The sequence below is a fragment of the Meles meles genome, chromosome 8 (genome assembly GCF_922984935.1).
Source record: "Meles meles chromosome 8, mMelMel3.1 paternal haplotype, whole genome shotgun sequence".
Taxonomy (NCBI): Eukaryota; Metazoa; Chordata; class Mammalia; order Carnivora; family Mustelidae; genus Meles; species Meles meles.
The window spans coordinates 60,886,094-60,907,231 of record NC_060073.1 but is presented as its reverse complement, the minus strand read 5'-3'; the positions used below and the strand labels follow the sequence as shown (position 1 = coordinate 60,907,231).

The window sequence follows — 21,138 nt, the reverse complement described above, 5'->3', positions numbered from 1 at the left end:
CCTCAGTATCCCCACCTGTCCTCACCTGACAGGGAGCTCATTCTTCCTCCCCTGTGCAGTGGAAGGCTCTGTCACATGTGGGAGCCGAAGACATCTTTGGCCACAGACTTTGTTGGGCTGTGTCAACAGTTTTGCCAGGGCGGGAAAGGGATTTTTCTCCAGAGACTCGCCTCCAGGTCACAGTGGTAGGACTGAGGGCCAGGAGCAGGCAGGGAGATCTGGGCCCTCATCCTCATTTGTCTGGTTCTTGGCGGAATGGGTGGAGTTAGGAGAAGTCAAACTCAGAACTCCCCTCAGCCCAGTGGCCCAGCTTGTCCTCCAGCTCCCAGGGCTGCCAGGATTCAGAGGGGGCACGCCTAGGAGGGGACAAGCCAGGAAAACTTCCAGCTGAGGGTGTGGGCCCTGAAGGCCAAGAACATTGGCTATATCTCTACTTGATCCCTCAGCAACTCATCCCATCCTTTTGGGAGCTGGCTGCATGGGACAGGTGAAGAAATTTAGGCAAGAGTTCTAGTTTCACCTTCCAGCAAACAGACAATGAGGGGGCCGTGCTGGAGGGGAACTGTCCTTATTACCCCAGAGCCCAGCACTATGGTGGGGGTCTCTCTTACCTGGCCTGGGAAGCCCAGAACCAGCCTCAGTTTCTACAGCAACATGGCCTTTGGAGTCCACAATCCAACCTTCCCCTGGGAAAGGAGGCCAGAGAGTCGAGAGAGTAGGAGGGCCCACCTCCCACCCCATGCGCCCAGGCACTGGCTCTTGCTGTCTCATCATCTTGTGTGTCATCCAAGTGCTGGGTGAAGTGGAGTTGGTTGGCTGAGGGGACAGCCAAGTCTGAGAAACCAAATCCTGAGCTGCAGCTAACAGTTGACAAATAGGAACACCAAGTGGACCCTGGCAGCCCAAGGGAACATTTCCTTAAAAGTGCTAGTCCCCTACAATAGACATCTGTTCTAAACTTTGGCAACCTTTGGTAATCCGGAAAATTCCTCCTGATATGCAGCCTGCCTCCTTTCCTCCTCTCCCCTAGAGCAGGTAAAGCTTTGTTTCCTAGGCCCTAAGAGGTGCCCTCCCTTTCCTGCACACCTCAGAAGCCTCAGAGAGAAAAGACTATGCCCTGGAGAGTCAAGAGGCAAGGAGACAGCAAATCTCAAGGCCCATCTGCCTAGCTTCTCTGGGCAGGAGTTTTCCGTGCTGCTGCTGGGCCAGGCCCCTGCCCCTGCCCATGGCTTCCACACAGGAGAAAGGCCTCAGCCCACAGACAAAATGGTGATCTCACCCTGGCATCCTGCCATGGCCCCAGCCTTGGGAAGCCCTGGCAGGGCTGGGCAGGAGTCTGGGAGTGGGAGCAGTGGCAGCTGTGGCCTCAAGGGACAGCAGCACCTCAGGCTAATTCTGGCTACAACAGGAGCAGCAAGGACAAGAGAGTGAGCTGGCCCTCCTGTAGCCCCAGCCTGACAGCCACTCTCCCCCATCTGCAGCAAGATGACTCCCACAGGCTGTCCCTTTCCATACCTCCCCTAGCTCCCTCAAACATTAGTAGCTGGTTCTTCAGCCTCTCTTTGGGACTCTCCCATTAGCATTTAAATGTGTCTCCTATCTTTAAAAACACCCAGAATTAACTAAAGACCTCTCCCTGGAGCCTAGGTCTCTACCTGCTTTACCTGGCACAGTCTGGCTTCTGCAGGGAGCTCAATCCACTCAGGCCTGGTCTGCTCTCACCATGTCCCCATGTCCATTAACCAGGGGGTGACCCAGTGTTGGCCCCTGGCCTTGTGACCCACCTTGCCCCTCGCTCTCCTTTCCTCCCTTGCAGTATACTTCTCCCTTGGTCTCCTTCCCACCTCTTGGCAGTGCCCCTGGAACAGCCTAAGGGTCTGTCCCGAGTCCTCTCCCAGTCCAGTCCTGGTACATTCCCTGCATTTCCCTTTCCTAAATGCTTTGGTATCCCTGGCCTAAGGGCTTCTAGGAGCACGTGGGGCTGCCTTCTGTTGCCCACCCTCACTCTGGTCTCCAAACCTGTCACCTTTGACTTCCAGCTTCTCCATTTCATCATAGTGTCCTTGGGCCTCTGCACATTGTTACTCCCTCTCTGGGGACCATGCGCCCCCTTCCCACATTATCCAGCTCCCGCCACATCTGTCTTACCCATCCATCCTGCAGGCTCCTTTTCCTCTAGAGCTGTGCTGTCCAAGACAGGAGCCACTAGCCACATGTGGTTAGTTCATATTAAGATGTGAACAAAACACCAGATTTCAAAGCAAAAAATGGCTCATTCATAATTTTTATACTGACTTTATATTGAAGTGAAAATATTTTAGCTGTACTAGCTGAAATACGTTATTGATACTTTTTAATATGTGGCCATTAGGAAATTTTAAATTACATGATATGTACTATATTTCCACTGGACAGCAGTGCTTCTAGGGGCTTCAGTGAGAACCAGTGAGGTGAGGGGCCTCCCCACTTCCCCTGCTGTCCCATGCCCATCCACCACAGAGCCAGCCCTGCAAGGGGGGGGGTGGCCTGTCCCCCACGCCATACCTGACACAGCAGTATTTGGTGAACAGACGGACGACCTGGGAAGAGGCACAGAGAAAGAAGCTCCTCATGACACCACTTTCCCACCTTTTATTATCCAATAAATGGATTGGAATATAGACAAGGACAGGACAACAGCAAATTTTCAATAAATAAGAGAAATGAGGATGGCAGTGGGGCCCATGCCTGCACGGCCCCACATAAATAACCAGGTCACTGGGCTACAGTGGACATGGAGCAGGGCTGGGCAGTCGCCTGCACTGCCCAGCTGGGAGACAGACACCAACACCACAGAGAGACAGAAACGACTTGAGGCCAGAGGGACCTCTCCAGCCCCGCACACACCCCCCTCCCTGAACGCTCCTGAGATCTTGGGGTGACTATGCAGGCTGGCACCCTGTATCACAGCCTTGCCTAGGTCAAGACTGTGGTTCCAATTTCAATAAAAACAGCGGGGAGGGGGGCAGATACATGCATTAAGCCCCTTCTGTAGGCAGAGCCAGGGATGGGCAGCCCCATGGGGGCCTGAAGGCACAGGCCCTGGAAGCTGTAAAAATGGGGCCACAGATAAAGCTACTAATGGAAGGGGTGGCAAGGAGTCGAGCTCTCCCCGCACACAACCCAGGCCAGAACTCCAAGGAACCGGAGAAGCCCTGGGTCCAAGACACCTCTCTCTCCTCGCTTCATGGTTAGAAGAACTGTAACCAGGTGATGGCCAGGGACTTGCCCACAGTTAGAACCAGGGAGCTCAAGTCTCCAGCCCACAGCTTTTTGTTGCCTCTTCCCTATTTGGGGCCCGCCAGAAGAGGAGGGAGAGGTCCTTGCTAGGGCCCTGGACAGAGGTGGGGCAGTAGATTACCAAGGTGTGGGACCAAGGGTGCCAGGCCAAGGGCCCCTCCCACAGCCAAGGCTAGCCACCTGGTGGTACAGAGGGTCCTGCAGGGTCCTAGGTTCTGGCCAGGGCAGGGCACAGGGGCAGGGGAGGGGCCCTCAACCTGCTCCTGCACACAGCACCTGCCAGCTGGCCTGCCTCTGCCCGGGGGCGGACACTCCCACCTCCAGGCCTTGGCCTTTGTTGTTCTGTCTGCTGGACCATTGCTTCTTGATCCTCACAGGCCCAATTGCAGCTCTACCTCCTCCGGAAAGCCTCCAGAACCTCCCAGGACAGGGCTGCTGTGTCTTCAGCTGAGGCAGGCCATCAGATAACCAGAGTGCTCTCAGTTAGCCGGACCACATAGCGGTTTTCCTGGGAGACAGAAGTGAGGGCTCAGAGCTGAGTCAGGGGGCTTCTGGGCTCCAGGAAACCAGCCCCTGCCCAGAGCTCCCATCTGCAAATCCAGGTTGGTCGCGGTGCCAACATACTTGCCCTCTCGGGCCCTCACCTCAGCCTTGTTCTCTGCCGGAGGCTTCAGCCACTTCGTATGGCTTCCACCACTTCCCAGCAGTGCCCGCTGCTCAGTGGGGAGGCCAGGTTGTGGGGAATCAGGGAGGTCACTCCCTGAGGGCCCAGCCTCCGTGATAGTCTTCACCTCAGGGGCTGCTGAACTTGACCGTTGCTCTGGAATTCGGGCCACTCGGAACCTGTGAGGAGTAGTGGTATAATGACACCCCCTACCCATTAAAGAGGGAACCTTAGGTATAAAAAGGGCAGCGCCTGCTAGGGTCCCACACCAAGTTCATGGATCAAAGCCTGAGCTCTTCCTATATACTCCCACCCACAGATGAGCCCCCAACAACCCCCAACTCTAGGTTGTAGATAAACTGTCCTTTGGCCTGAGGGCCCCGAGGTGTGATGGAGGCCAGGACCCCGCCCTGGGGCCCAAGGGCTCGAGTGAGACAGCAGAGCTGGGAAGACCTGACTTCTCCCTGACCACCCCACACCCCTTCTGCTCTGAAGCATATTGAGGCCAGAGAGGGAGCATCACTGAACAGGATGTTCAGGGCTCAGATAGGGCACCATCTCCCCAGCCTTGAGTATGACGTCCCTCCCTGACCCTCCTGCGTCGGTGCCCATCTCACCTGCCCACAGACAAGATGGTGATCTCGCCCTGGCGTCCTGCCTTGGCCCCTGCCTTTGGAGCCCTGGCAGCGTTGGGCAGGAGTCTGGGAGTGGGGGGTAGCGGCAGCTGCGACCTCAGGGGACAGCAGCACCTCGGGCCACTTCTTCTGGCTGCACCGGGAGCAGCAGGGGCCAGAGAGTGAGGCCAAGCCCTGCACGGTGTGGAGGTGGTGGCGATGCGGGCAGACGTGCGGCAAGCTGGGGGGGCCTAGTGGCAGCCTGCAAAAGGCACAAGTGGGCGCGGTCACTAGGGCAGGCCCATGCCAGGGATCGCCAACAGGGTAACGTGAACACATCCGAGTGGTGAATCCCCCCAGAAGCAAGCCAACCAAGTGTGGGCGTGGGGCCCCTGCCTGCTCACCTGGGCACAGGCCCGTGGCCGGTCTGCACCAGCTGTTTGCTGTGGTACTCCTTCAGCAGCTCCTCCAGGGCCGCCGCATTCTCTGTGGGCAGCGGCAGTCAGAAACCAGCTCCCCCTGCCCTCCATGCCCCCCCCCCAGCCCCCGTCCCAGCTAGGGTCTAGCAACTCCCCCTCTAACCCTCATCAGGAAAGAACAAGAAGAAAAGGGGCCGCACCCTCAGCCACACTGGTCAGGGAGCACCAGGCTGACCCCGGGTGTCCCGGAGGGAGGGGCAGAGCGGGGGTGGGGGCTCCGACCCCTATGGCTGCCTCAGGCTCTGGGAGACTGTCTTCTCCTGGGCTTGGCGACAGGGCCAGACCTTCCCCTCACCTTTCTTCTCTGTGATAAGGCGTACCAGGACCCCGATGGTGTCCTCGTTGGCATCTTCAGCCCTGTAGGCGGGGTTGATCCCTGCAGAAAAAAGCCACAACTATGATCCTGGGGAAGTGGGGGGGTGGGATTTGTTGGGGTGGGCCTCTGGGCTGGACGGCTACACCAAGATGTGGCAGCAGAGGGCACCCCAGGCCTCCTTACGAGTTGTGCTGCGCATGGGTGTTTCTGCACTGCTTGCACTCCAGACCTCGGGCCTCGGCTCTGGAGCCTCCTTATCATGGCTCCCTATGGAGTGAGGGTGGGGGAGCAGCCTTTTCTGGGGCCTGCTGTCTCCCCTCCACAGCTTCAGGGAACTGTGGGCTACCTTTCTGCCCAGACCAGACCCCTGGACAGCTCTCTGGCAAATTCTGCCATTCCAGGCTTATCACACTTCCCTGCACACCACTGTGTCCACATAACTAAACGGGGTCGTGAGGGCCCAATCCTCAAGAGCATGCGAATGAGCCACGTGACCAATCCCAGGCCAGCAGCAAACAGCTCCTAGAGCTTGCACTCAGGCAAGAGCCAGCCGTTAAAGGGAGACCCAGGCTAGGAAAACAAGTGCAGTCCTGGGCAAAATGGCCTGAGCTGCCATCTTCCTGCCATCTCTAGACTGCAGTGGCAGGAGGTGGGAAGGGCTCTGGCCAACCTCTGGGCAGCCTGGGGCACAGGCCCGGGAAGCACCATTTCAATCTTGACTTGGTCACAAAGCTCTTTGGGCCATGTATGTGCACAGGGGACCCCTGCCCTACTGGCCTTCAGGTGATTTGTGGTGGGGAGGGGCCTGGGAGGAACGCATCTCTCCCTCTGGTTCCAGGACTCCTAACTCAAATCACAGCCCGGAGCTGAAACCTGAGCCCCTCATTGGGCGGGGGGGGGGGGGGGGGGGGGGGGGGGGGGGGGGGGGGGCTCGTCTGCTGCCAAGGACAACTGCCCTGCCAATGCTCAGGTCAGAGGTCAGCTTGAGTTCCCAGAAGGTGGACCAACCCTTGAACTGCAGCCCCCAAGGAGTCCAGACCCCTACAGCTGGGCAGGGCATCACCCAGGTTGAAAATCCCACTGAAGCCACTTGACTTCTGCTCTGCCCCTGTCGCCACCTCAGGCCACTTCACCTCTCCTTCCACTGCATCACTCTGCAGGGTCACCTCTCAAGCCCACATGCTGCACCTCCAGGAAGCCCTCCTGGCTAGCCCTCTGCAGGCCCCTCCCTGTCAGACCATCTAGGCCAAGGGATTCCCTTGTGAAGCCCCTCAGTTGGGCTGGGCTCCTCTGTGCCCTCTGGCCTCCCCACCCAGACCCCAGGCCAGGCCTCACCGCTGCCTCCACCTCCAGGGCCGGGCCCAACCTCCTTGTGGGCGGTGCAGTGGTAGCCCTTCCGCTTGAGCAGGTTACACACCAGGATGCCCAGCAGCCCCATGAGGCAGAAGACAGGCACGATGGCAATAACCGCATACTGGGCAGCCGTCTCCTCAGGGCCACCCGCCCGGGTGCTATTCCCAGGCTGCCGCGTGTCCCCAGCGCTGGTGGCCCCTGCTGCTACCTCCACGCCACGTCGGGCCCGCCGTCCCCGCTCTGAGCACCAGAGGATGGAGGCATGAAGGAAAGAGGGAGGCAGAGAGGCCCAAGGCCTGAGTTAAAGTGGGGGGTGGGGGGGTGAAGGAGGCACTACGGTGTCCAGAGCTGCCTACCACCCACTCTCCACCATGCCAGGGAAGCAGAGGCCAACTCCCCCCACCACATGTTTTTGGCTCTCTTATCAATCAGCCTGAGCAAAGCCTCCTCAGACCTCCGGACAGCCAGACCCTGAGCCCCGTGGTCCATCCCCCTCGTTCTGGGGTGAACAGACAGCACACGAGCATGTGCCAGTGCACACAGATCCGGGCTCCCGCCTCTCCCTGACTGTGTCCATGAGATAGTTGCCTCAGAAAGTTCCTGATGACAGGTGAGAGGTGTGTGTGCCCACACACATGTGCACGTGTCTGAGGGGATGAGGACAGGAGACAGGAAGGACATTACCCCTCAGCAACCCCCTCCCCCCGAGCTGGGGCTGCCAGCTGCTAGATGGTCTCTGCCACTCGGAAACAAAGTGAGCAGACACACTGCCAGTGGGACAACTGATCCCATCCTGCTGGACACACTCTGGCCGCATGCCCTTCCCTGGGCTCAGGGTTGAGGGCCCCACTGTCCCGGATGGACACCATGGGGGCCCCAGGCTCAAGCTCACTGGGTCCCCTCCTGGACACACTCTCACCAATCCTAGCCCCCATCTGTCACTCACCAGAGCAGCCACGAGTACCCAGAGGCATCCAGGAGCATGGCTGACAGGGGACATGGGGGACCCCCAAAGTGGCAACCCACCTGCAGGGAGAGAACACATCATTGAGGACCAAAAACTCTTCTTAAGAGAGGCTCCTGCCAGGCACACTCACTAGTCCTGGCCCATCCCATTTCACAGATGGGAAGACTGAGGCCTGCTCAGAGTGGGTGAGGCTGGGACCCTAGGACCCAAAGTCCTGGTCAGCTAGCCATGAGCCCTCGAGCCCCACCCCATGGCTCACCCAGGCTGGCATTCTCCACATAGAGTGTCTTGAGTCGCTGTGCCTGCCTGGGCCTCCAGCCTCCCTCGAGGACTGCAGCGGGAGTGGGGCTGGCACGGGCCAGGGCCCCACAAAGCAGAGAAAGTGCCGGGGGGACAGGATCTGCATAATGTGCCTTGCCCCGAATCCTGTGGGAGAGAAAGGGTGAGAACAAAGCCAGAAGCCAGGCCTCAGGTTCCTGGGAAGCCAGGTCTGGAGAACCTGCCCCTGGTCCTCAACAGTCTTCCCAGGACAGGTCAGGTCGTCAGGGCAAACTCACCAGGTGGGGCTCTTTCCCAGGTGGGCACTGCCAAGAGGTTGTTGATCCTGGAGTGGCCAGAGGCCAAGGCAGCAGCTGGAAGAATGGCAGGGAGGACACACTGAGCGAGTAGAAAGTGCTGGGATGTGGCATCTCTGTGGCCATCTGTCCACCACCCACTTCCTAATGCCCCAGGGGTGGGGACCATGAGCACTCGGGGCCAGCCCCCAGGTTTCAGGGACACTCTCCAACCTCCATCCATTAGGCTGAACATAAAACCCACCTGTCCCATACTTGCTACGTCACCTTGGCCTAGGTAGAGGGAAAACCATATCTGCTTCTGGAAAGTGCAGGGAAACCCCAGATAGAGCCAGGTCAGGATCTTAAGCCCTCAAGTCCCCGAGTCATACCCATTCCAGGTAGCCAGGACAATAAAGAGGAAGGGCTTCTGAATTCCTCAAGTACTGCCCCCCTTCCTGCAGCTGTGGCCCCAGCACCGCAGCTGGCCATGTTGGTAAGCAGCCCTGTCCATCACCCGTGGGGCCGGGTCTGCGGCTGGTGCTTCCTATTCTGGACCCTCAAGAGAGTCTTTGGGACCACGTCCTCTGTGACCGCTCTACACAAAGCCACCCAGTTCACCCTCCTGCACCCACACAGGGTGGGCTACATCCCAAGGAAGGGACCTCAATTTGCATTTCCCAGCACATTCCACTGAGGGCTCCCTCTGCTCCCCATTCCAAGAATGAACACTTGCCCTGAATCCTTCCTGCTGTGGGGAGATCCTCCCTGAAACCCTGTCTTCCAATTTGGCCCCCGATTGGGGTAACAGGCAGAGTGCAGGCAGCTGCCCTGAAGGGCAGAGGGAATATCACGCAGGAGGCTCTGGGGTCCTCCTCAGGCCCCAGATCTGGCTCCCAGCACCTGCTGAGTGCTGGGAGACCTGCGCCAAGAGCTGCATAGGTCAGGTCAGGGCGGGTTTTCTAGGGTCAGACTGCAATTCTACAAAGGAAGAGCTGTGTAGCCAACCCTAGCACAGCTCCTGGCATGGGGTCCCTGAGCACAGACAGCTGGGGTACAGGGCTTCGTAGCAACATCGCATCTCCAACTCACCACAAAAAGGCAGGACAGGGGCCAATGTGGCAGGCTTGGCTTCATCCTCAGGCCCTGGAAGTCGCCAGCCTGGGAAAGAAGGAGGTGAGGTTCAGCAGGAGGAGGGAATAGGCAGGCAGCCGCCAGCCGCTGTCTCTCCTCCCAGCACTGCTTCCCCGACAGGACTAGATGAGAATTTGCAAGGTGTTGTGGAGCAGGCAACGCTGGGGGAGTTTAGCCTAGAATCACTATACTCTCTTTGCCCCCACAAACCTGAGTAGAAGTGGGGGTGCACTGGCTGGGGTTAGCCTCCCAGGGCAGCAGAGCAGGGACAGAGGGCTCTGCCAGGTTTGGGGGGCTTCCCTCCCTTTCCATAAATAGCCAGGTGCACGGGGACATGGGCAGGGGGGCCTGCAGCAGCAGTCCTGGGGTGGGGGCTGAGAGGGCCTGCCATCCCCTCACACCCAAACTCTGCAGCTCCCAGGATCCCAGCCCTTGGACCTCCTTGTGGGCCCTAGCCTTTCCTGCTTTTCTGCCTTCGCTTTTGCAGTTTCTGCTCCAAAGAAAGCCCTATCCCTCAGCCATCAAAGACCCAACACGAAGGCCTTGCTTTCCAGAAATGTCTCAAGACTTCTCTTTCCCCTAAGCTGAGCCCAAAGCCCTGCATGTCTCCCTACCCCACCCCATCACGGTCCTGTTCTCCCTAAGTGTCCCACTCCCCACCCGGTGGTCTTCTCTGCCAAACGATGTGGAAGGATGCTGGGACGGGTCTGACTACATCTCCGGGGCAGGGGCAGACCTTCTCCTATCCTAGCAGCCAGGGTTCAGCCTTCTGTCCCCTCTTGGTCACCTACTACTGTACTGCTGTGTGCCAGGCACTGCCCTTAGCACAACAGATAGTAGAACACAGACACTGTCCCTGTCCTCAGGGAGCTCACATCCCTACTGGCCAATGGCCAACAAGATGAACAGGGAATGGCCCTCTGCCAGATGGCGGGCAGTGCCAACAAACAGGCAGGGTGAGGGCGCAGATGCCACTGGCCTAAGGTTGAGCACCCAGGCTCTGGGTATGGGGTCCTCTGGAGAGAAGCCCCTAGCCGTAGACAGACTAGAAGAGTAGGAGGGGGGATTCAGCTTAGACAACAAAAGGAGCTGCCCCAGAACAAGGAGAAGGGAGTCCCGGTCACATACTTCTAGAAGGCCTGCCTTCAGGCTCAGGAGGGGGAAGGAAGGAAGCTGGATTTGTCAGGAGTCCGTCACAGGCCACACAGCTTCTGACCCCTAAGGGGCGGCCAAGCCCCCGGTTAGAGCCCCCAGCAGGGTGAGGGGACCCCACCTGGAGCCCTGTGCTGCCTGGTGCCGACAGGAGAAGTCCCGCCTGCAGTCAACCCCAAGCCCCAAGCGAGCCCCTGGGGCCTACAGATGGCCCAGTCTTCCCACCTGCAAAAGAAGCCAGAGGAAACTGATCCCCTACAGGACCTCGGTGGCTGCTGCCGGGGGTTTGAATTACACCACAGAGGAGGGGGAGGGGCTGCAGGCACAATGTCCCTGGGACTCTCCAGGTCCCTGGCAGCAGCTCTGGACCCAAGGCCAGCTCAGGGGAAAACCTGGGACAGGAGAAGGTCAGGCCACAGCATTAAGGCCACACGCTGACGGTCAGCTCCCAACAGGTGGCATACCCAGACCCACCCCCCAAACCTGTCCCCTCTTCTAACTTGGTCAAGAATCTTCCTTTCCAGTTTCTGGCCCAAAGTGGCCCTTCCCCTGCCCAGGCCCAGCTCCCACTCAAGCCCTTCCCTGCATGAAGATTCCTCTTCACAGGCTCTAACCCACAGACTCGACCACGAGCCAGCCCCAGGCTGACCCCACAGGGTCTGGGGCAGGGCTGGAAAGAGGCACAGCAGCTCCAAAGAGGGCCCCAGTGCTACCTCTGACCCCGACTGGCACCCACTGGGTGACCCGAGCCCACACAGAGGGGCTGTGTAGCTGCTTACCTCCAGGCAAATGGGGAGCTGCGATCTCGAGACTTCCAGGAGGAAAATGGGGGTCCAAAGGCCCAGACTCCAAGCCAGCAGGGGCCCACTCAGGCACATTCACAGACACTTGCCGCCTAGCGCCCTGACGCCTTCTAATTACGTGCCTTCTAATTATCCCAAACTAGTACTTACTCCAGTCTGGCTGCCAGTCTCTCTGCTGACAGCCACCCCCCCCCCGCCCCCACCCTCAGCCAGACTGAGCCCCTGGATGGACCTGTCCAGTCAGGCAGCCCATGCCAGCCACCTAGAACCCCCTCTGTGCACACACCTGCTGCTCTGGCCTCCCCCTGCACCTCCTTCCTAGCAAGGACTCTAGCATCTAAGCCTAGACTCTTAGAATCTTGACTGAAAAGCAAGTTCAGGTCAAAGCCCCTTGGCTGGGTGGGCCAATGGAGACTCCGTGAAGTTGCCATCCCTCCCCCTCTGCTTAGTCCTAAGGCCAGGCAGTCAGTGACCTTCTAAAGCCTCCAGAGGGGCTCCAGGAAGAAAACTGTCACAGGTAGGCAGGAAGACGCAGGCCCACAGCAGGGAGCCTCCTCTCCGGGGCCCAGTGCTCCCTGCAGAGACCCAACCCCAGGGCCCCAGGGCAGAGGAGGAAGTTAGCCCAGAGGCCACTCCTCCCGAAGTCTCCCAGCCTGGGCCTGTCCCCACTGCCACCAACGCCCTGTGGGACCTGAGCCCCTGCTTCAGCTTGCTGGGTCTCAGTATGCTCATCTGCAAGATGGGGACGTTTATCTCCCAGGGCAGGGCTGCAATGAGGTTTACATGAGGTGATGAGCGCAACGCGGGTCTTGTGATTTCCTCCCCCATCGCTCCCTTTCCCTCTGCCCCTCAGGCCCAGGTTTATAATTAAGTATCTGTTTGCTCACTTGTGCTGCGCCCCCTCTTCCCACCCTGACACAGCACTGGCTGGCCCGGTGTCTCTCTCCTTCACCACAAACCGCACCCCCCACCCCCCCCACCCAGCAGTGTCTGGAGCAGGAGACTTCCACAGAACAGGCTTGGGGGGAGCAGGGGCATAGGCTTCCTCACAGGCAGCCCATCCCACCTCCAAAAATGCCCAAACAATCAGACCCAGAAATTCCCTGGAAGAAAACCAGCTAGCAAAGCCCCGACCAGGGCCGCGGAGCCCCAGGAGGTGCACCCTGGAGGCCTCAGAGAAAGAGGAAGCTGGGACACCACCAAGCCCTGGGGCGGCTTCCCCTTTCCCAGAGCTGGCTTGGTGGGGTCACTCGGTCACCGTCCTGAGGCTCCAGCCTGGGGCCCTCCTCTCCAAGTCACTCTGGCCTCCCAGAGAAGCTCTGCAGTATCCCAAACATCGCCCACCACCCCTCGTCCTTGGCCCCTGGCCTCCAGTTCAGCCCCAAGTGCAGCCTCGGTACCTTAACACTGGGATCGGGCCCTGCCTCCTCCTAGCCATTCTGAGCTTCTTGTACTCCCCTACACTTGCCTCTCTCACCGAGCCACTGGTACCTGCTGTTTCCTCCACCCAGAAAACCTTCCCATCACCTGGCCAACAACACCTACTCCTCCTTCAGAGCTCAGCTCACAGCCACTTCCTCCTGAAAGCCCCCCTTATGCATTCCTCATCCTGTGTGTAACTGTCCCGTTCACCCAGCCTCTTCTGCAACAACCTCCATGCCCAGTGCGCAGCACGCAGCCCGACCCTGGCCCTGGCGAGGGTAGGTATATACTGACCTGGGGGGTGGCTGGAGAACAAGGATCAGGAGAGTGTACAGCTTCTGCCAAGGCCAGGAAGGCCCAGAGGCTGGAGTTGGGCAGGAGGGTCTGAAACTGGATCTGAACACCTGAGCTAATATGGGGGGAGAATCAGTCTGCCTTGTTCTGCTCTTCACAGGCTCCGGGGCTGTGGATACCCCCTCTCCCACCAAGACAGAGGGCTGTTGTGAGGCCAGGAGACTTTACCTTAATACTCAGCGCAGGGCCTGGCACAGAGTCATCCCTCAGTGAGCACTCACCATACCTCAGTTTCCCCATGTGTAAGCTATGGAGCAGGGAACGGGACACACCTGACAGGCAGGTGTGAGGCATAAAAGCTTCTTCTCCATTTACGTACAGTGTTGGGCCCAGAGCCTTGTACACAGGAGGTGCTGGGTTAGCCATGGTGAGAATGAGGGAGGAAGGAGGGTATAAGAAGGGAGAGAGGTCTGGAAAGGTAGGGGGTCAGAGCCCAGGTCACACCAAGACTCGCATGAGAGCTGAAAAGCCGGCACGGCCCTCAGGGCCTATGGGAGACTCGCAGGGTTGCGGGGGTGGACGGGGAGAGGTACGGGACAATTTGCCTCTCAGGGGGCTCCCTGGGTGGCCTGCCAAGGAAGCAGGTCTGGGGAGACAGAGGTGGGACGCAGGTCCCCATGTGGAGCAGGGGGTGGGAGGCAGCTACTTCTGTTTCCAGCCGGGGGCTCTAGGGCCTGTGGACCTCCCTGCAGCCTCCAAAGGCTAGAGTTGCCTGGAAACATCTGGACACAGGCCTTCCTTGGCAGTGGCCGAGACAGAAAGACAAAGGCCGCCCATCAATACAGAAATCCAGGTTAGCAAGCAACCCCGTGGTTCCCTGGCAACTGGGGCTGAAGTAGGGCAGTGGCCACAGTGGGCGGCGGCACGGGCAGCTCGGCTGGCCTCTCAGCCATCCTCCGCCCTCAGACTCTCATTCCCTTGGGGTTGGTCTGTGTTGCTCTGCTCCTCACAGAAGAGGTGTGCAGCCCTGTTTCACCCCCAGGTAAACTGAGGCCACGGGCAAGCACTTGTATGGGTCACACACCCAGGGAGTGGTGACACAGGGGCAGAGCCCAGGTCTGACTGACTCTGCTTCCTCCCTCATTCCTGACATCCCCAACCCTGGAGCCTAGCCTAAGCCCTGGTTTGTCGACTCCAGGGCAGAGGCTCGGGAGCTAGTGGCACAGGGAAGCGGCTCGAGGAGAGGCTACCGCCGAGTACCCCAAGCACTCAGGCAGTCCCAAGGGGAGGAGGTGCTGCACCCCCTGTTCCAGTGCTCTCTGGGTCCTCTGGGGCTTCCCTGTAGCCAGCCTCGTCTGCACACTGCCCTAGTCCATGCCAGCTCCTGTGCAGAAAGGCACCGGCCCCTATGAGAAGCAAGAAGCCCAGGAATGGGTGGGAAGGGGAGGGCGCAGGGTGGAGGGTGGAGGGTGGAGGCCAGCTCCTTGGGCTGCTGGGGGCCTAGAGCCATGCCAGAGGCTGGCTCAGGGTTATTTGGGGAGAAGGGCAGACGCATTCCCACCCCGCCTTGGGCAGCCATAGTCTCCCAGGCCACAACCCTTGGGTAAGGAGCCCATGCGTGCGGACCCCTAATCCTGCAACATGGGATAGTGTGGTTCTGGCCCTCAGACCTCCAGGCTGCTCCACAGCTCCACCTGCAGAGGCGCAGGGAGTTGAGGGGAGCAGGTAGGGCTGAGGGAGCTAATTGGCCCTTGAGGCTGAGAAGAGGCTGAGGTGGCCAGACTGGGCTGACCCAGCTCCTCCCAGTCTGGTGTGGTATAGAGGCAAAGCCTGCCCCTTCCCTGAGCGGAGTCTGGGGCCAGGGGAGGGGGGCACTAAACCACACAGCTGTCTCTGGGGCACTCTGGGGCCCCCCGAACCTCCTGACTACATGCCTCATTCCCATTCCAGGCCTCAACGATAGGGTCCCAGGTTTCACAAATGAGGAAACTGAGGCTCAGAGAGGCTAAGGAGCACCCTGTAACAACTTGGTCTCAGAGGAGACAAGGTTGACCACCCAGAAGTAGGGGCAGGCAGCAGGCAGCCCTTGTCCCCACCACACCAGGCCTGGCCTTTCCCACAGCGCCTGCAGGCCCTGCTCCCATCCAACACCCAACTGTTCAGCACCCTGGGCTTCCTGCAGGGACCCGCACCAGCCCTGGACGGTCTCCCCCGTCTCAGGACCGACCCACTTCCCCAAGCCTCAGTTTCTTCCCCTGTAATGTGGAGAGTTGTGCTAGTTCAGCTGATCTCTTGACTGGAAGAGCCAGAGTTCATAGGAGACCAGTGGCTCTTCTTATAATCGGGCTTCAGCCCAGGTGCCACCACCTACAGGAAGCCTTCCCAGCCTCCCTGTCTGGGTGGACCCTCCCCTCTCCTGACCCCTTCAGCCACCTGTGAGCTTGCTGGAGGAAGGAGGGAAGGCAGAAAGGAAGGCAGGCAGGCAGGCAAGTGCACGCGGGAAGCTGGGCACACAGCAGGGCAAGGCCCCTCCCTCGGCTCACTGCTCCTTCTCATAGTGACCACAATCTGCAGACCCAAGCTTAGGTCCCTCCTCCTAGAAGCCCTCCTTCTCTCTCCACCCGCACAGTCAGACCCTGCTTCTAACTGGCTGCAGAGGCCCCTCCATCCCTCTCTCTGTGCCAAGTAGCCAGGGCACACGCTCACAGCCACATGGGCCGGTTATTTATAGAGCTCTCATCTTTCCCAGGGTGGCCCAGGAAAGAGTTCTGGCCTTCCAGGCAGACAGTCTGGGGTTAGGATACCAGTGACACTAGGGTCTTGCAAGTCCCTTCCCCTCTCTGGGCCCTCCTTTCCCTGCCTGTACCTGGAGGAGACCGCTGACCCTCAGGACATGAGGCTAAAGATGTATGAGCCTCCCGGTCCTAATCCCAGGGTTGGGCACATGGTAGGGATGCCGCACTGGCTCCTTCCTGTCCTCCTTGCCACCCCAGCCACTGGCACCAAGAGCAGGCCCATGCACCCAGGGCCTCAGCAAACAATAGATGCTGAGCTCTGCCAGAGACCTTGTCCCACTCACCCCCAATCCCGAATGGGTGTGGGGCCGGACGGGCTTTGCTGGCTGATCTCAGGCAGAACCCCTCCCTGCCACCTGGCCAAAGGGCCAGCCCCATGCAGGAGGAGTCTGGCCTTATCCAGCCAGTCCCACCCCTTCCTCCTCCCAAGGCAGGTAGCCAGCATGGTCCCTCTGTGGAAACTGATGCCAGAATTGTCAGACAATACTCGCCTCCACTTGGAGACAGGGCAAGGCAAGATCTTGAAGATCTTGAGTGCCAGACTCCAGCATCATGGCTGTGTGCCTCAAACTAGGTCTGCTCCCCTCTGCCTGGAGTCTCGGCGTCCCCACGGAGCCCCTTGGGAAGGAAGGGGATCCTGGGTCATTACCACTGAGACCTGAGCCGAGGGCCTGGCACACAGCAGGCAACCTCCTGGTCCAGAAGGGGGGCTTTGTCCCTACAAAAAGGATGGCCATGAATGTTCGCCTCCAAGCCCCCAGCACACGTGTAGGAGCACCAGAGACCGTGGGTGCAAGTCTCCCTGTGCATCCCAGCACACAGTAGGCCCTTGGTGGCTGCCCTCAGGCAGAGGCCTGGCCAGCACAGATACAGCAGAGAGAGAGGCCAGGCTTCCGGGTGGAGCCGCCCTACCCAACTGGGTAGGTTGGGTAGTGCTCAACAGTGCCCATAAGCGCCCCACACCCGCGCCGGTTCCCAAAAGTGAGGTGGGCCACAACAAAGAGAAACTACCATTGGGCTGGGAGGGCTTCCTGGGTAAGGGGAAGCTGCACCCTGAATGGCCAGGAGGGTTCTAGAAAGAGGAGAGAGCAAAAGCAAAGGCTGAGTTGAACCAAGGCACCTGGTAGGGAGAAGGGGTGAAGATGTTCCAAAGGTCTTAGAAGGAAATGTCAATGCTAGGATGAAGAGTCTGGACTATACTGTGTAGGCAAAAAGTAAGCTGCCTTAGGGAGGATGCTCTGGCAGGGCATGGAAGAACTGGAAATGGAGGCAGAGAGGCCAGCCCTGGCATCTGGGGCAGGACAGCAAGGCCGGAGCGGAACAGAAGAGGGAGCCGTGATTTCGTGAAGGTGTGTCTTGGGCCAGCTTCCAGTCTTGGGCCACAGGCTACTGGGGACATGTGGCAGCACAGAAGGTAGGTAGGGTCCCTGTCTGCAGGGTGAGAGCCAGAATAAGAGGGTTCTGGGGCCATTGGGTAAGTCTCAGCACTTCTCAAAACTCAGTCTCGCTCGCTCCCTCTCGCTGTAAAATGAGGCTGACCCTATGTGTGGGGGCAGAGTGCTGACTGCCCATAACAGTCTCCCTTCCTTGGCCAGACACAGGAACCTCCCTCCAGCCACTATAAGATGAGTCCCAACTGGGGCCATGTGTAGATACCCAGGCTGGCCCAATATCATCCTGGGAGGCCCAAGTTCCCAGAAAGGTCTAGCTTTGGCAGGGCACAAGATAGGGCTGGGAGGGCCTCCATCAGGGCTAGGACCCCGAGAGGCAAAACCTTCCTCTCTCCCAACCCCTCCCCAGGCCCTGAGCTATATCCCTGTTTGCTGGGGATGGAAATAACTCAGGCTCGCCCCAGGAGACCAAGATAGCTATTCTGATCAGCCCCAAGAAGCACAGCTCCAGTCATTCCAGAGAGGACCGAGGGACACCCTGACCCCCCAGCTCTACTCTTTGCCAAGCAGCAGCAGTGGTCAGAACTAGCAGGGGCCTCTGGGAAGAACAGGGAGACTGAAGGACTGAGAGGGTGGGGCAGAAGCTCAAGGTCACCCAGCCTGCCCCCCACTACAGCATGTGGGCAGATTTGGGAAGGTGTCCCTAGAGCAACTCTGAAGAGGGGAATAAAGCCTCTCCAGTATTGCAAAGATCAGTTGGGGCTCTCAGCTCTTCTTGCCATTCCCCTCCCACCCCCGGGAGCCTGGGCTGTGCTGCTGACTCCTGACACTCTTTGTAGCTATGGGGATGCAGGCTCTAGAAGACAGGAGACAGGCCTCTCTGGTGACCTCTGGCTAGGGGTGAGACCTGTGGGAAGGGAAGAGGAGGAGGAACAGGAACACCACATAACCTACTCAGCCACAGGGTTTCAGACATGTGTGCAAATACACACCACACTCAGAACTCACAAAGGCACACTCTGGCAAGGCCATGCTTGTCAGCCCAGGTTTGAGAGAAGAAGCCTAGATAAGCCATGAACAAATACTAGAAAGGTGGATGGCCCTCTCCAAGCATCTCACAGGGTTTTGGGGGCAGAAAACCGGAATTCCAATCCTGGCATTCTCCTGACTCTGCATGACCTTGGGCAAGTCACTTTGCTTCTCTGAACCTCAGTTTTCTTCTCTGAAAAGCAGTCACATCTCAGAACAACTGTGAGGATTCAGCAAGAGCACACGGTAAAGTGTTCAGCATAGCACCTGGCACTGTCCCTCTTTCATCGCCCCAACACAGAATGCAAGCAACATTTTCAGAGGAGGACAGAACTTCCAGATCCTTTAGCAGGTATCTCCTCACCCCACCTGGTCTAGAGAGCCCAATTTCCATTTCACCCTGCATGAACCCAACAGACCCTGTTGAGGAGGTGGGAGCCTCAGAGGGTCTAGCCCAGATGGTGAAGGGGCCCTGTGCCAGCTCTCCAAATCAGAGACCACTGGTGGAGAACAAGTCCATGCCCCCTCTCCCCGCACAAAGGGAACTGAAGGAGACGGGGGGCCAGAGAAGTCAGTGTCTATGGATCAGAATCCTGGCCTTGGTCTGAGGAACTGTACTTCCATCCCTGTCACCAGCAGCCCCTAGGCCACTGTGTCCCCAGCAGCCAGCCTGCCCCCACCCTCCACTGCAGTCTTTCTGCCTGGACGACAGGGAGGGAGGGGAGAACAGAAGCAGTTGACCCAAAAACAATAGAGGATCCTAAAGTGATGATTCACAGTCCATTCACAGCCCAACACCTCAGTGTGCAGAAGGGGAGACTGAGGCCCAGTGGGGGCAGGGTCTGAGAAGAAAATGGGCCCAGTGAGAATACAGGTTACTGGGGACAAAGATTTGCCAAGCATCTGGGACCTCGGTGTGTGAGTGTGTCTGGGAGGTGGAGCCTGAGACTACCTCAGGGCCCTTCGGTTGCTGCCAGAAGCGTCAGTCACCTCACCAGATGCCACCCAGCCTCAACGTCCTCTCCCGCTGCCAGGGCAAGTCACTCAGGGTCCTCCCCACTGACTAAACTGAGATGCTGAGAGGTGCCCTCTTGGGGACAGTTCTGGAGAGACCCCTGGCCTCTCCTCCTCTCCCTCCCTTTATCTACTGGCAGGTGCTTGAGTTCCCTCCTCTTTCGGCCTCTTACTCATTCCCTAGGCCTGGACACACTGATGGACACACACGCAGACACACACACACACACACTTACAATACTTGACCCAACAAACACACTACCGCGCCAGTGATTTGGGGGCTGGTTCTCACAGTCAGCTGGGGTTTCTCTCCCTCTGTTTCACACTTACTGGCATTAGGGAGTCACTCTGGCCCTGCCTTGGTCATGTCCCAGGCCACACACAGACTCTGTGACCTGGGTCTCACAGCAAGCTGGGGTCACGGTCACCCGCAGGGACCTGGGGTCTCTCTCATACAATCACACGCACTCACTCGGCCTGTCAGAGACACACAGAGCCCCTCTGTGTCTCCGGCTTGGCCCCGGCGTCACCGCTCAGCGTCCCGGCCACACGTTCTCCCGGGCTGGGCCGCCTCACCCGCCGTGTCACCCACAGTCACGGGCTGACACCGTTCAGAGGCCCCCCTCCGTCCACCCGGCGCCGCAGCCGTCCCGTCCCGCACCCGTTCCTGGTCTCGGTCCAAGTTTCCCCGAGCCGGGGGCGTCTCCGCGGCCCGCCGATTCCTCAAATTGCAAGTCCCGCCGCGGCTTCGCCAACCGCTCAAGGCCGGGCCTGGAGTCGCGGCCCGAGGACGCGCAGGTCCCGGGGCAGGGGTCTGAGAGACGGGTGGAGACTGGTGCGCGGAAGACGCCGGGACAGGACGCGGGGGCGCAGGGCCGGGGCTGCGGCATCCGCCGCGCCGGCCAACTTCCTCAGAGACACGGGGAGGCAGGGGGCGCCACTAGGGTCCTAACCCCCCCCCCAGCCCCGGAAGCGAGAAGCACACCCCAGGCTGAGGCCCCGCGCGCCCTCCTTACCTGCCCGCCCCGCAGCAGCTCCGGCAGGGTCCCAAGGTAGAAGCGCAGCCCCGGGCCGGGCTCGGCGAGCGCACGAGCCACCGCGCAGGCTGCGCGCCTTTTGAATGAATCGCCGGCCGGACCAGGGAAGTGCGCAGCCCCGCCCCCGCGCGTCACGGCCGCCGGCCCCGCCCCCGACGTCAGAGCACCGGCTCGCGCCCCCGGGCCCCCACCCCTGGCAGCGGCGGAGGGCCTTTAGGTCTCCCGCCCGGTCGCGCTGCTCTGTGGCGCCATCTCTCGCGCCCCCAGGGAACTGCAGGGGACTGCGTGAGAAGAGGCCTCTCGGATCAGCTGGGCTCCAAACCAAGAAAGAAGGGGTTACGCTATGCAAGATAGACTGAAGACTTGGGTGCTACTCCGGGTCCCGTTACCATTGCCAGTCCAAGCAGGACCACCGCTGCCCCTTCCTGGGTCTTGCTTTCCTCATAGAAATTGGCAGCTGATGGGGCGCCTGGGTGGCTCAGTGGGTTAAAGCCTCTGCCTTCGGCTCAGGCCATGATCCCAGCATCCTGGGATGGAGCCCCGCATGGGGCTCTCTGCTCAGCAGGGAGCCTGCTTCCTCCTCTCTGCCTGCCTCTCTTGTGATCTGTCAAATAAATAAATAAACTCTTTGAAAAAAAAGAAAGAAAGAAATTGGCAGCTGGGGAGAACAACCTTGCTTTGTTGACAAGGCTCAGGCCTGGCCCTGGAAGCCCCCCACTAATTGGTGAGAAAAGTCCAGGTGAAAAATGTATCTGTAATGGAGGTCCATATGGCCGTCTCCTGCACATTCCTCAGGGCCAGCCCAAATCCTTCTCCAGACGCCTTCCCCATCTCCACTCCC

At 59.3% G+C, this 21,138-nt stretch overlaps 1 protein-coding gene across 1 annotated transcript; it reads right to left on the bottom strand.

The window, feature by feature from the left end:
• Positions 1 to 2,256: 2,256 nt before the first annotated feature.
• RELT (RELT TNF receptor) lies at positions 2,257 to 20,406 on the bottom strand. Its single transcript, XM_046014283.1, is given in 12 exon segments — positions 2,257 to 3,787; positions 3,924 to 4,122; positions 4,561 to 4,655; positions 4,657 to 4,819; positions 4,962 to 5,043; positions 5,332 to 5,412; positions 6,688 to 6,945; positions 7,652 to 7,731; positions 7,932 to 8,098; positions 8,230 to 8,304; positions 9,319 to 9,387; positions 20,277 to 20,406. Coding segments are annotated over 11 exon segments (1,293 nt in total). The 5' UTR covers positions 9,364 to 9,387; positions 20,277 to 20,406; the 3' UTR covers positions 2,257 to 3,739.
• Positions 20,407 to 21,138: the final 732 nt, after the last annotated feature.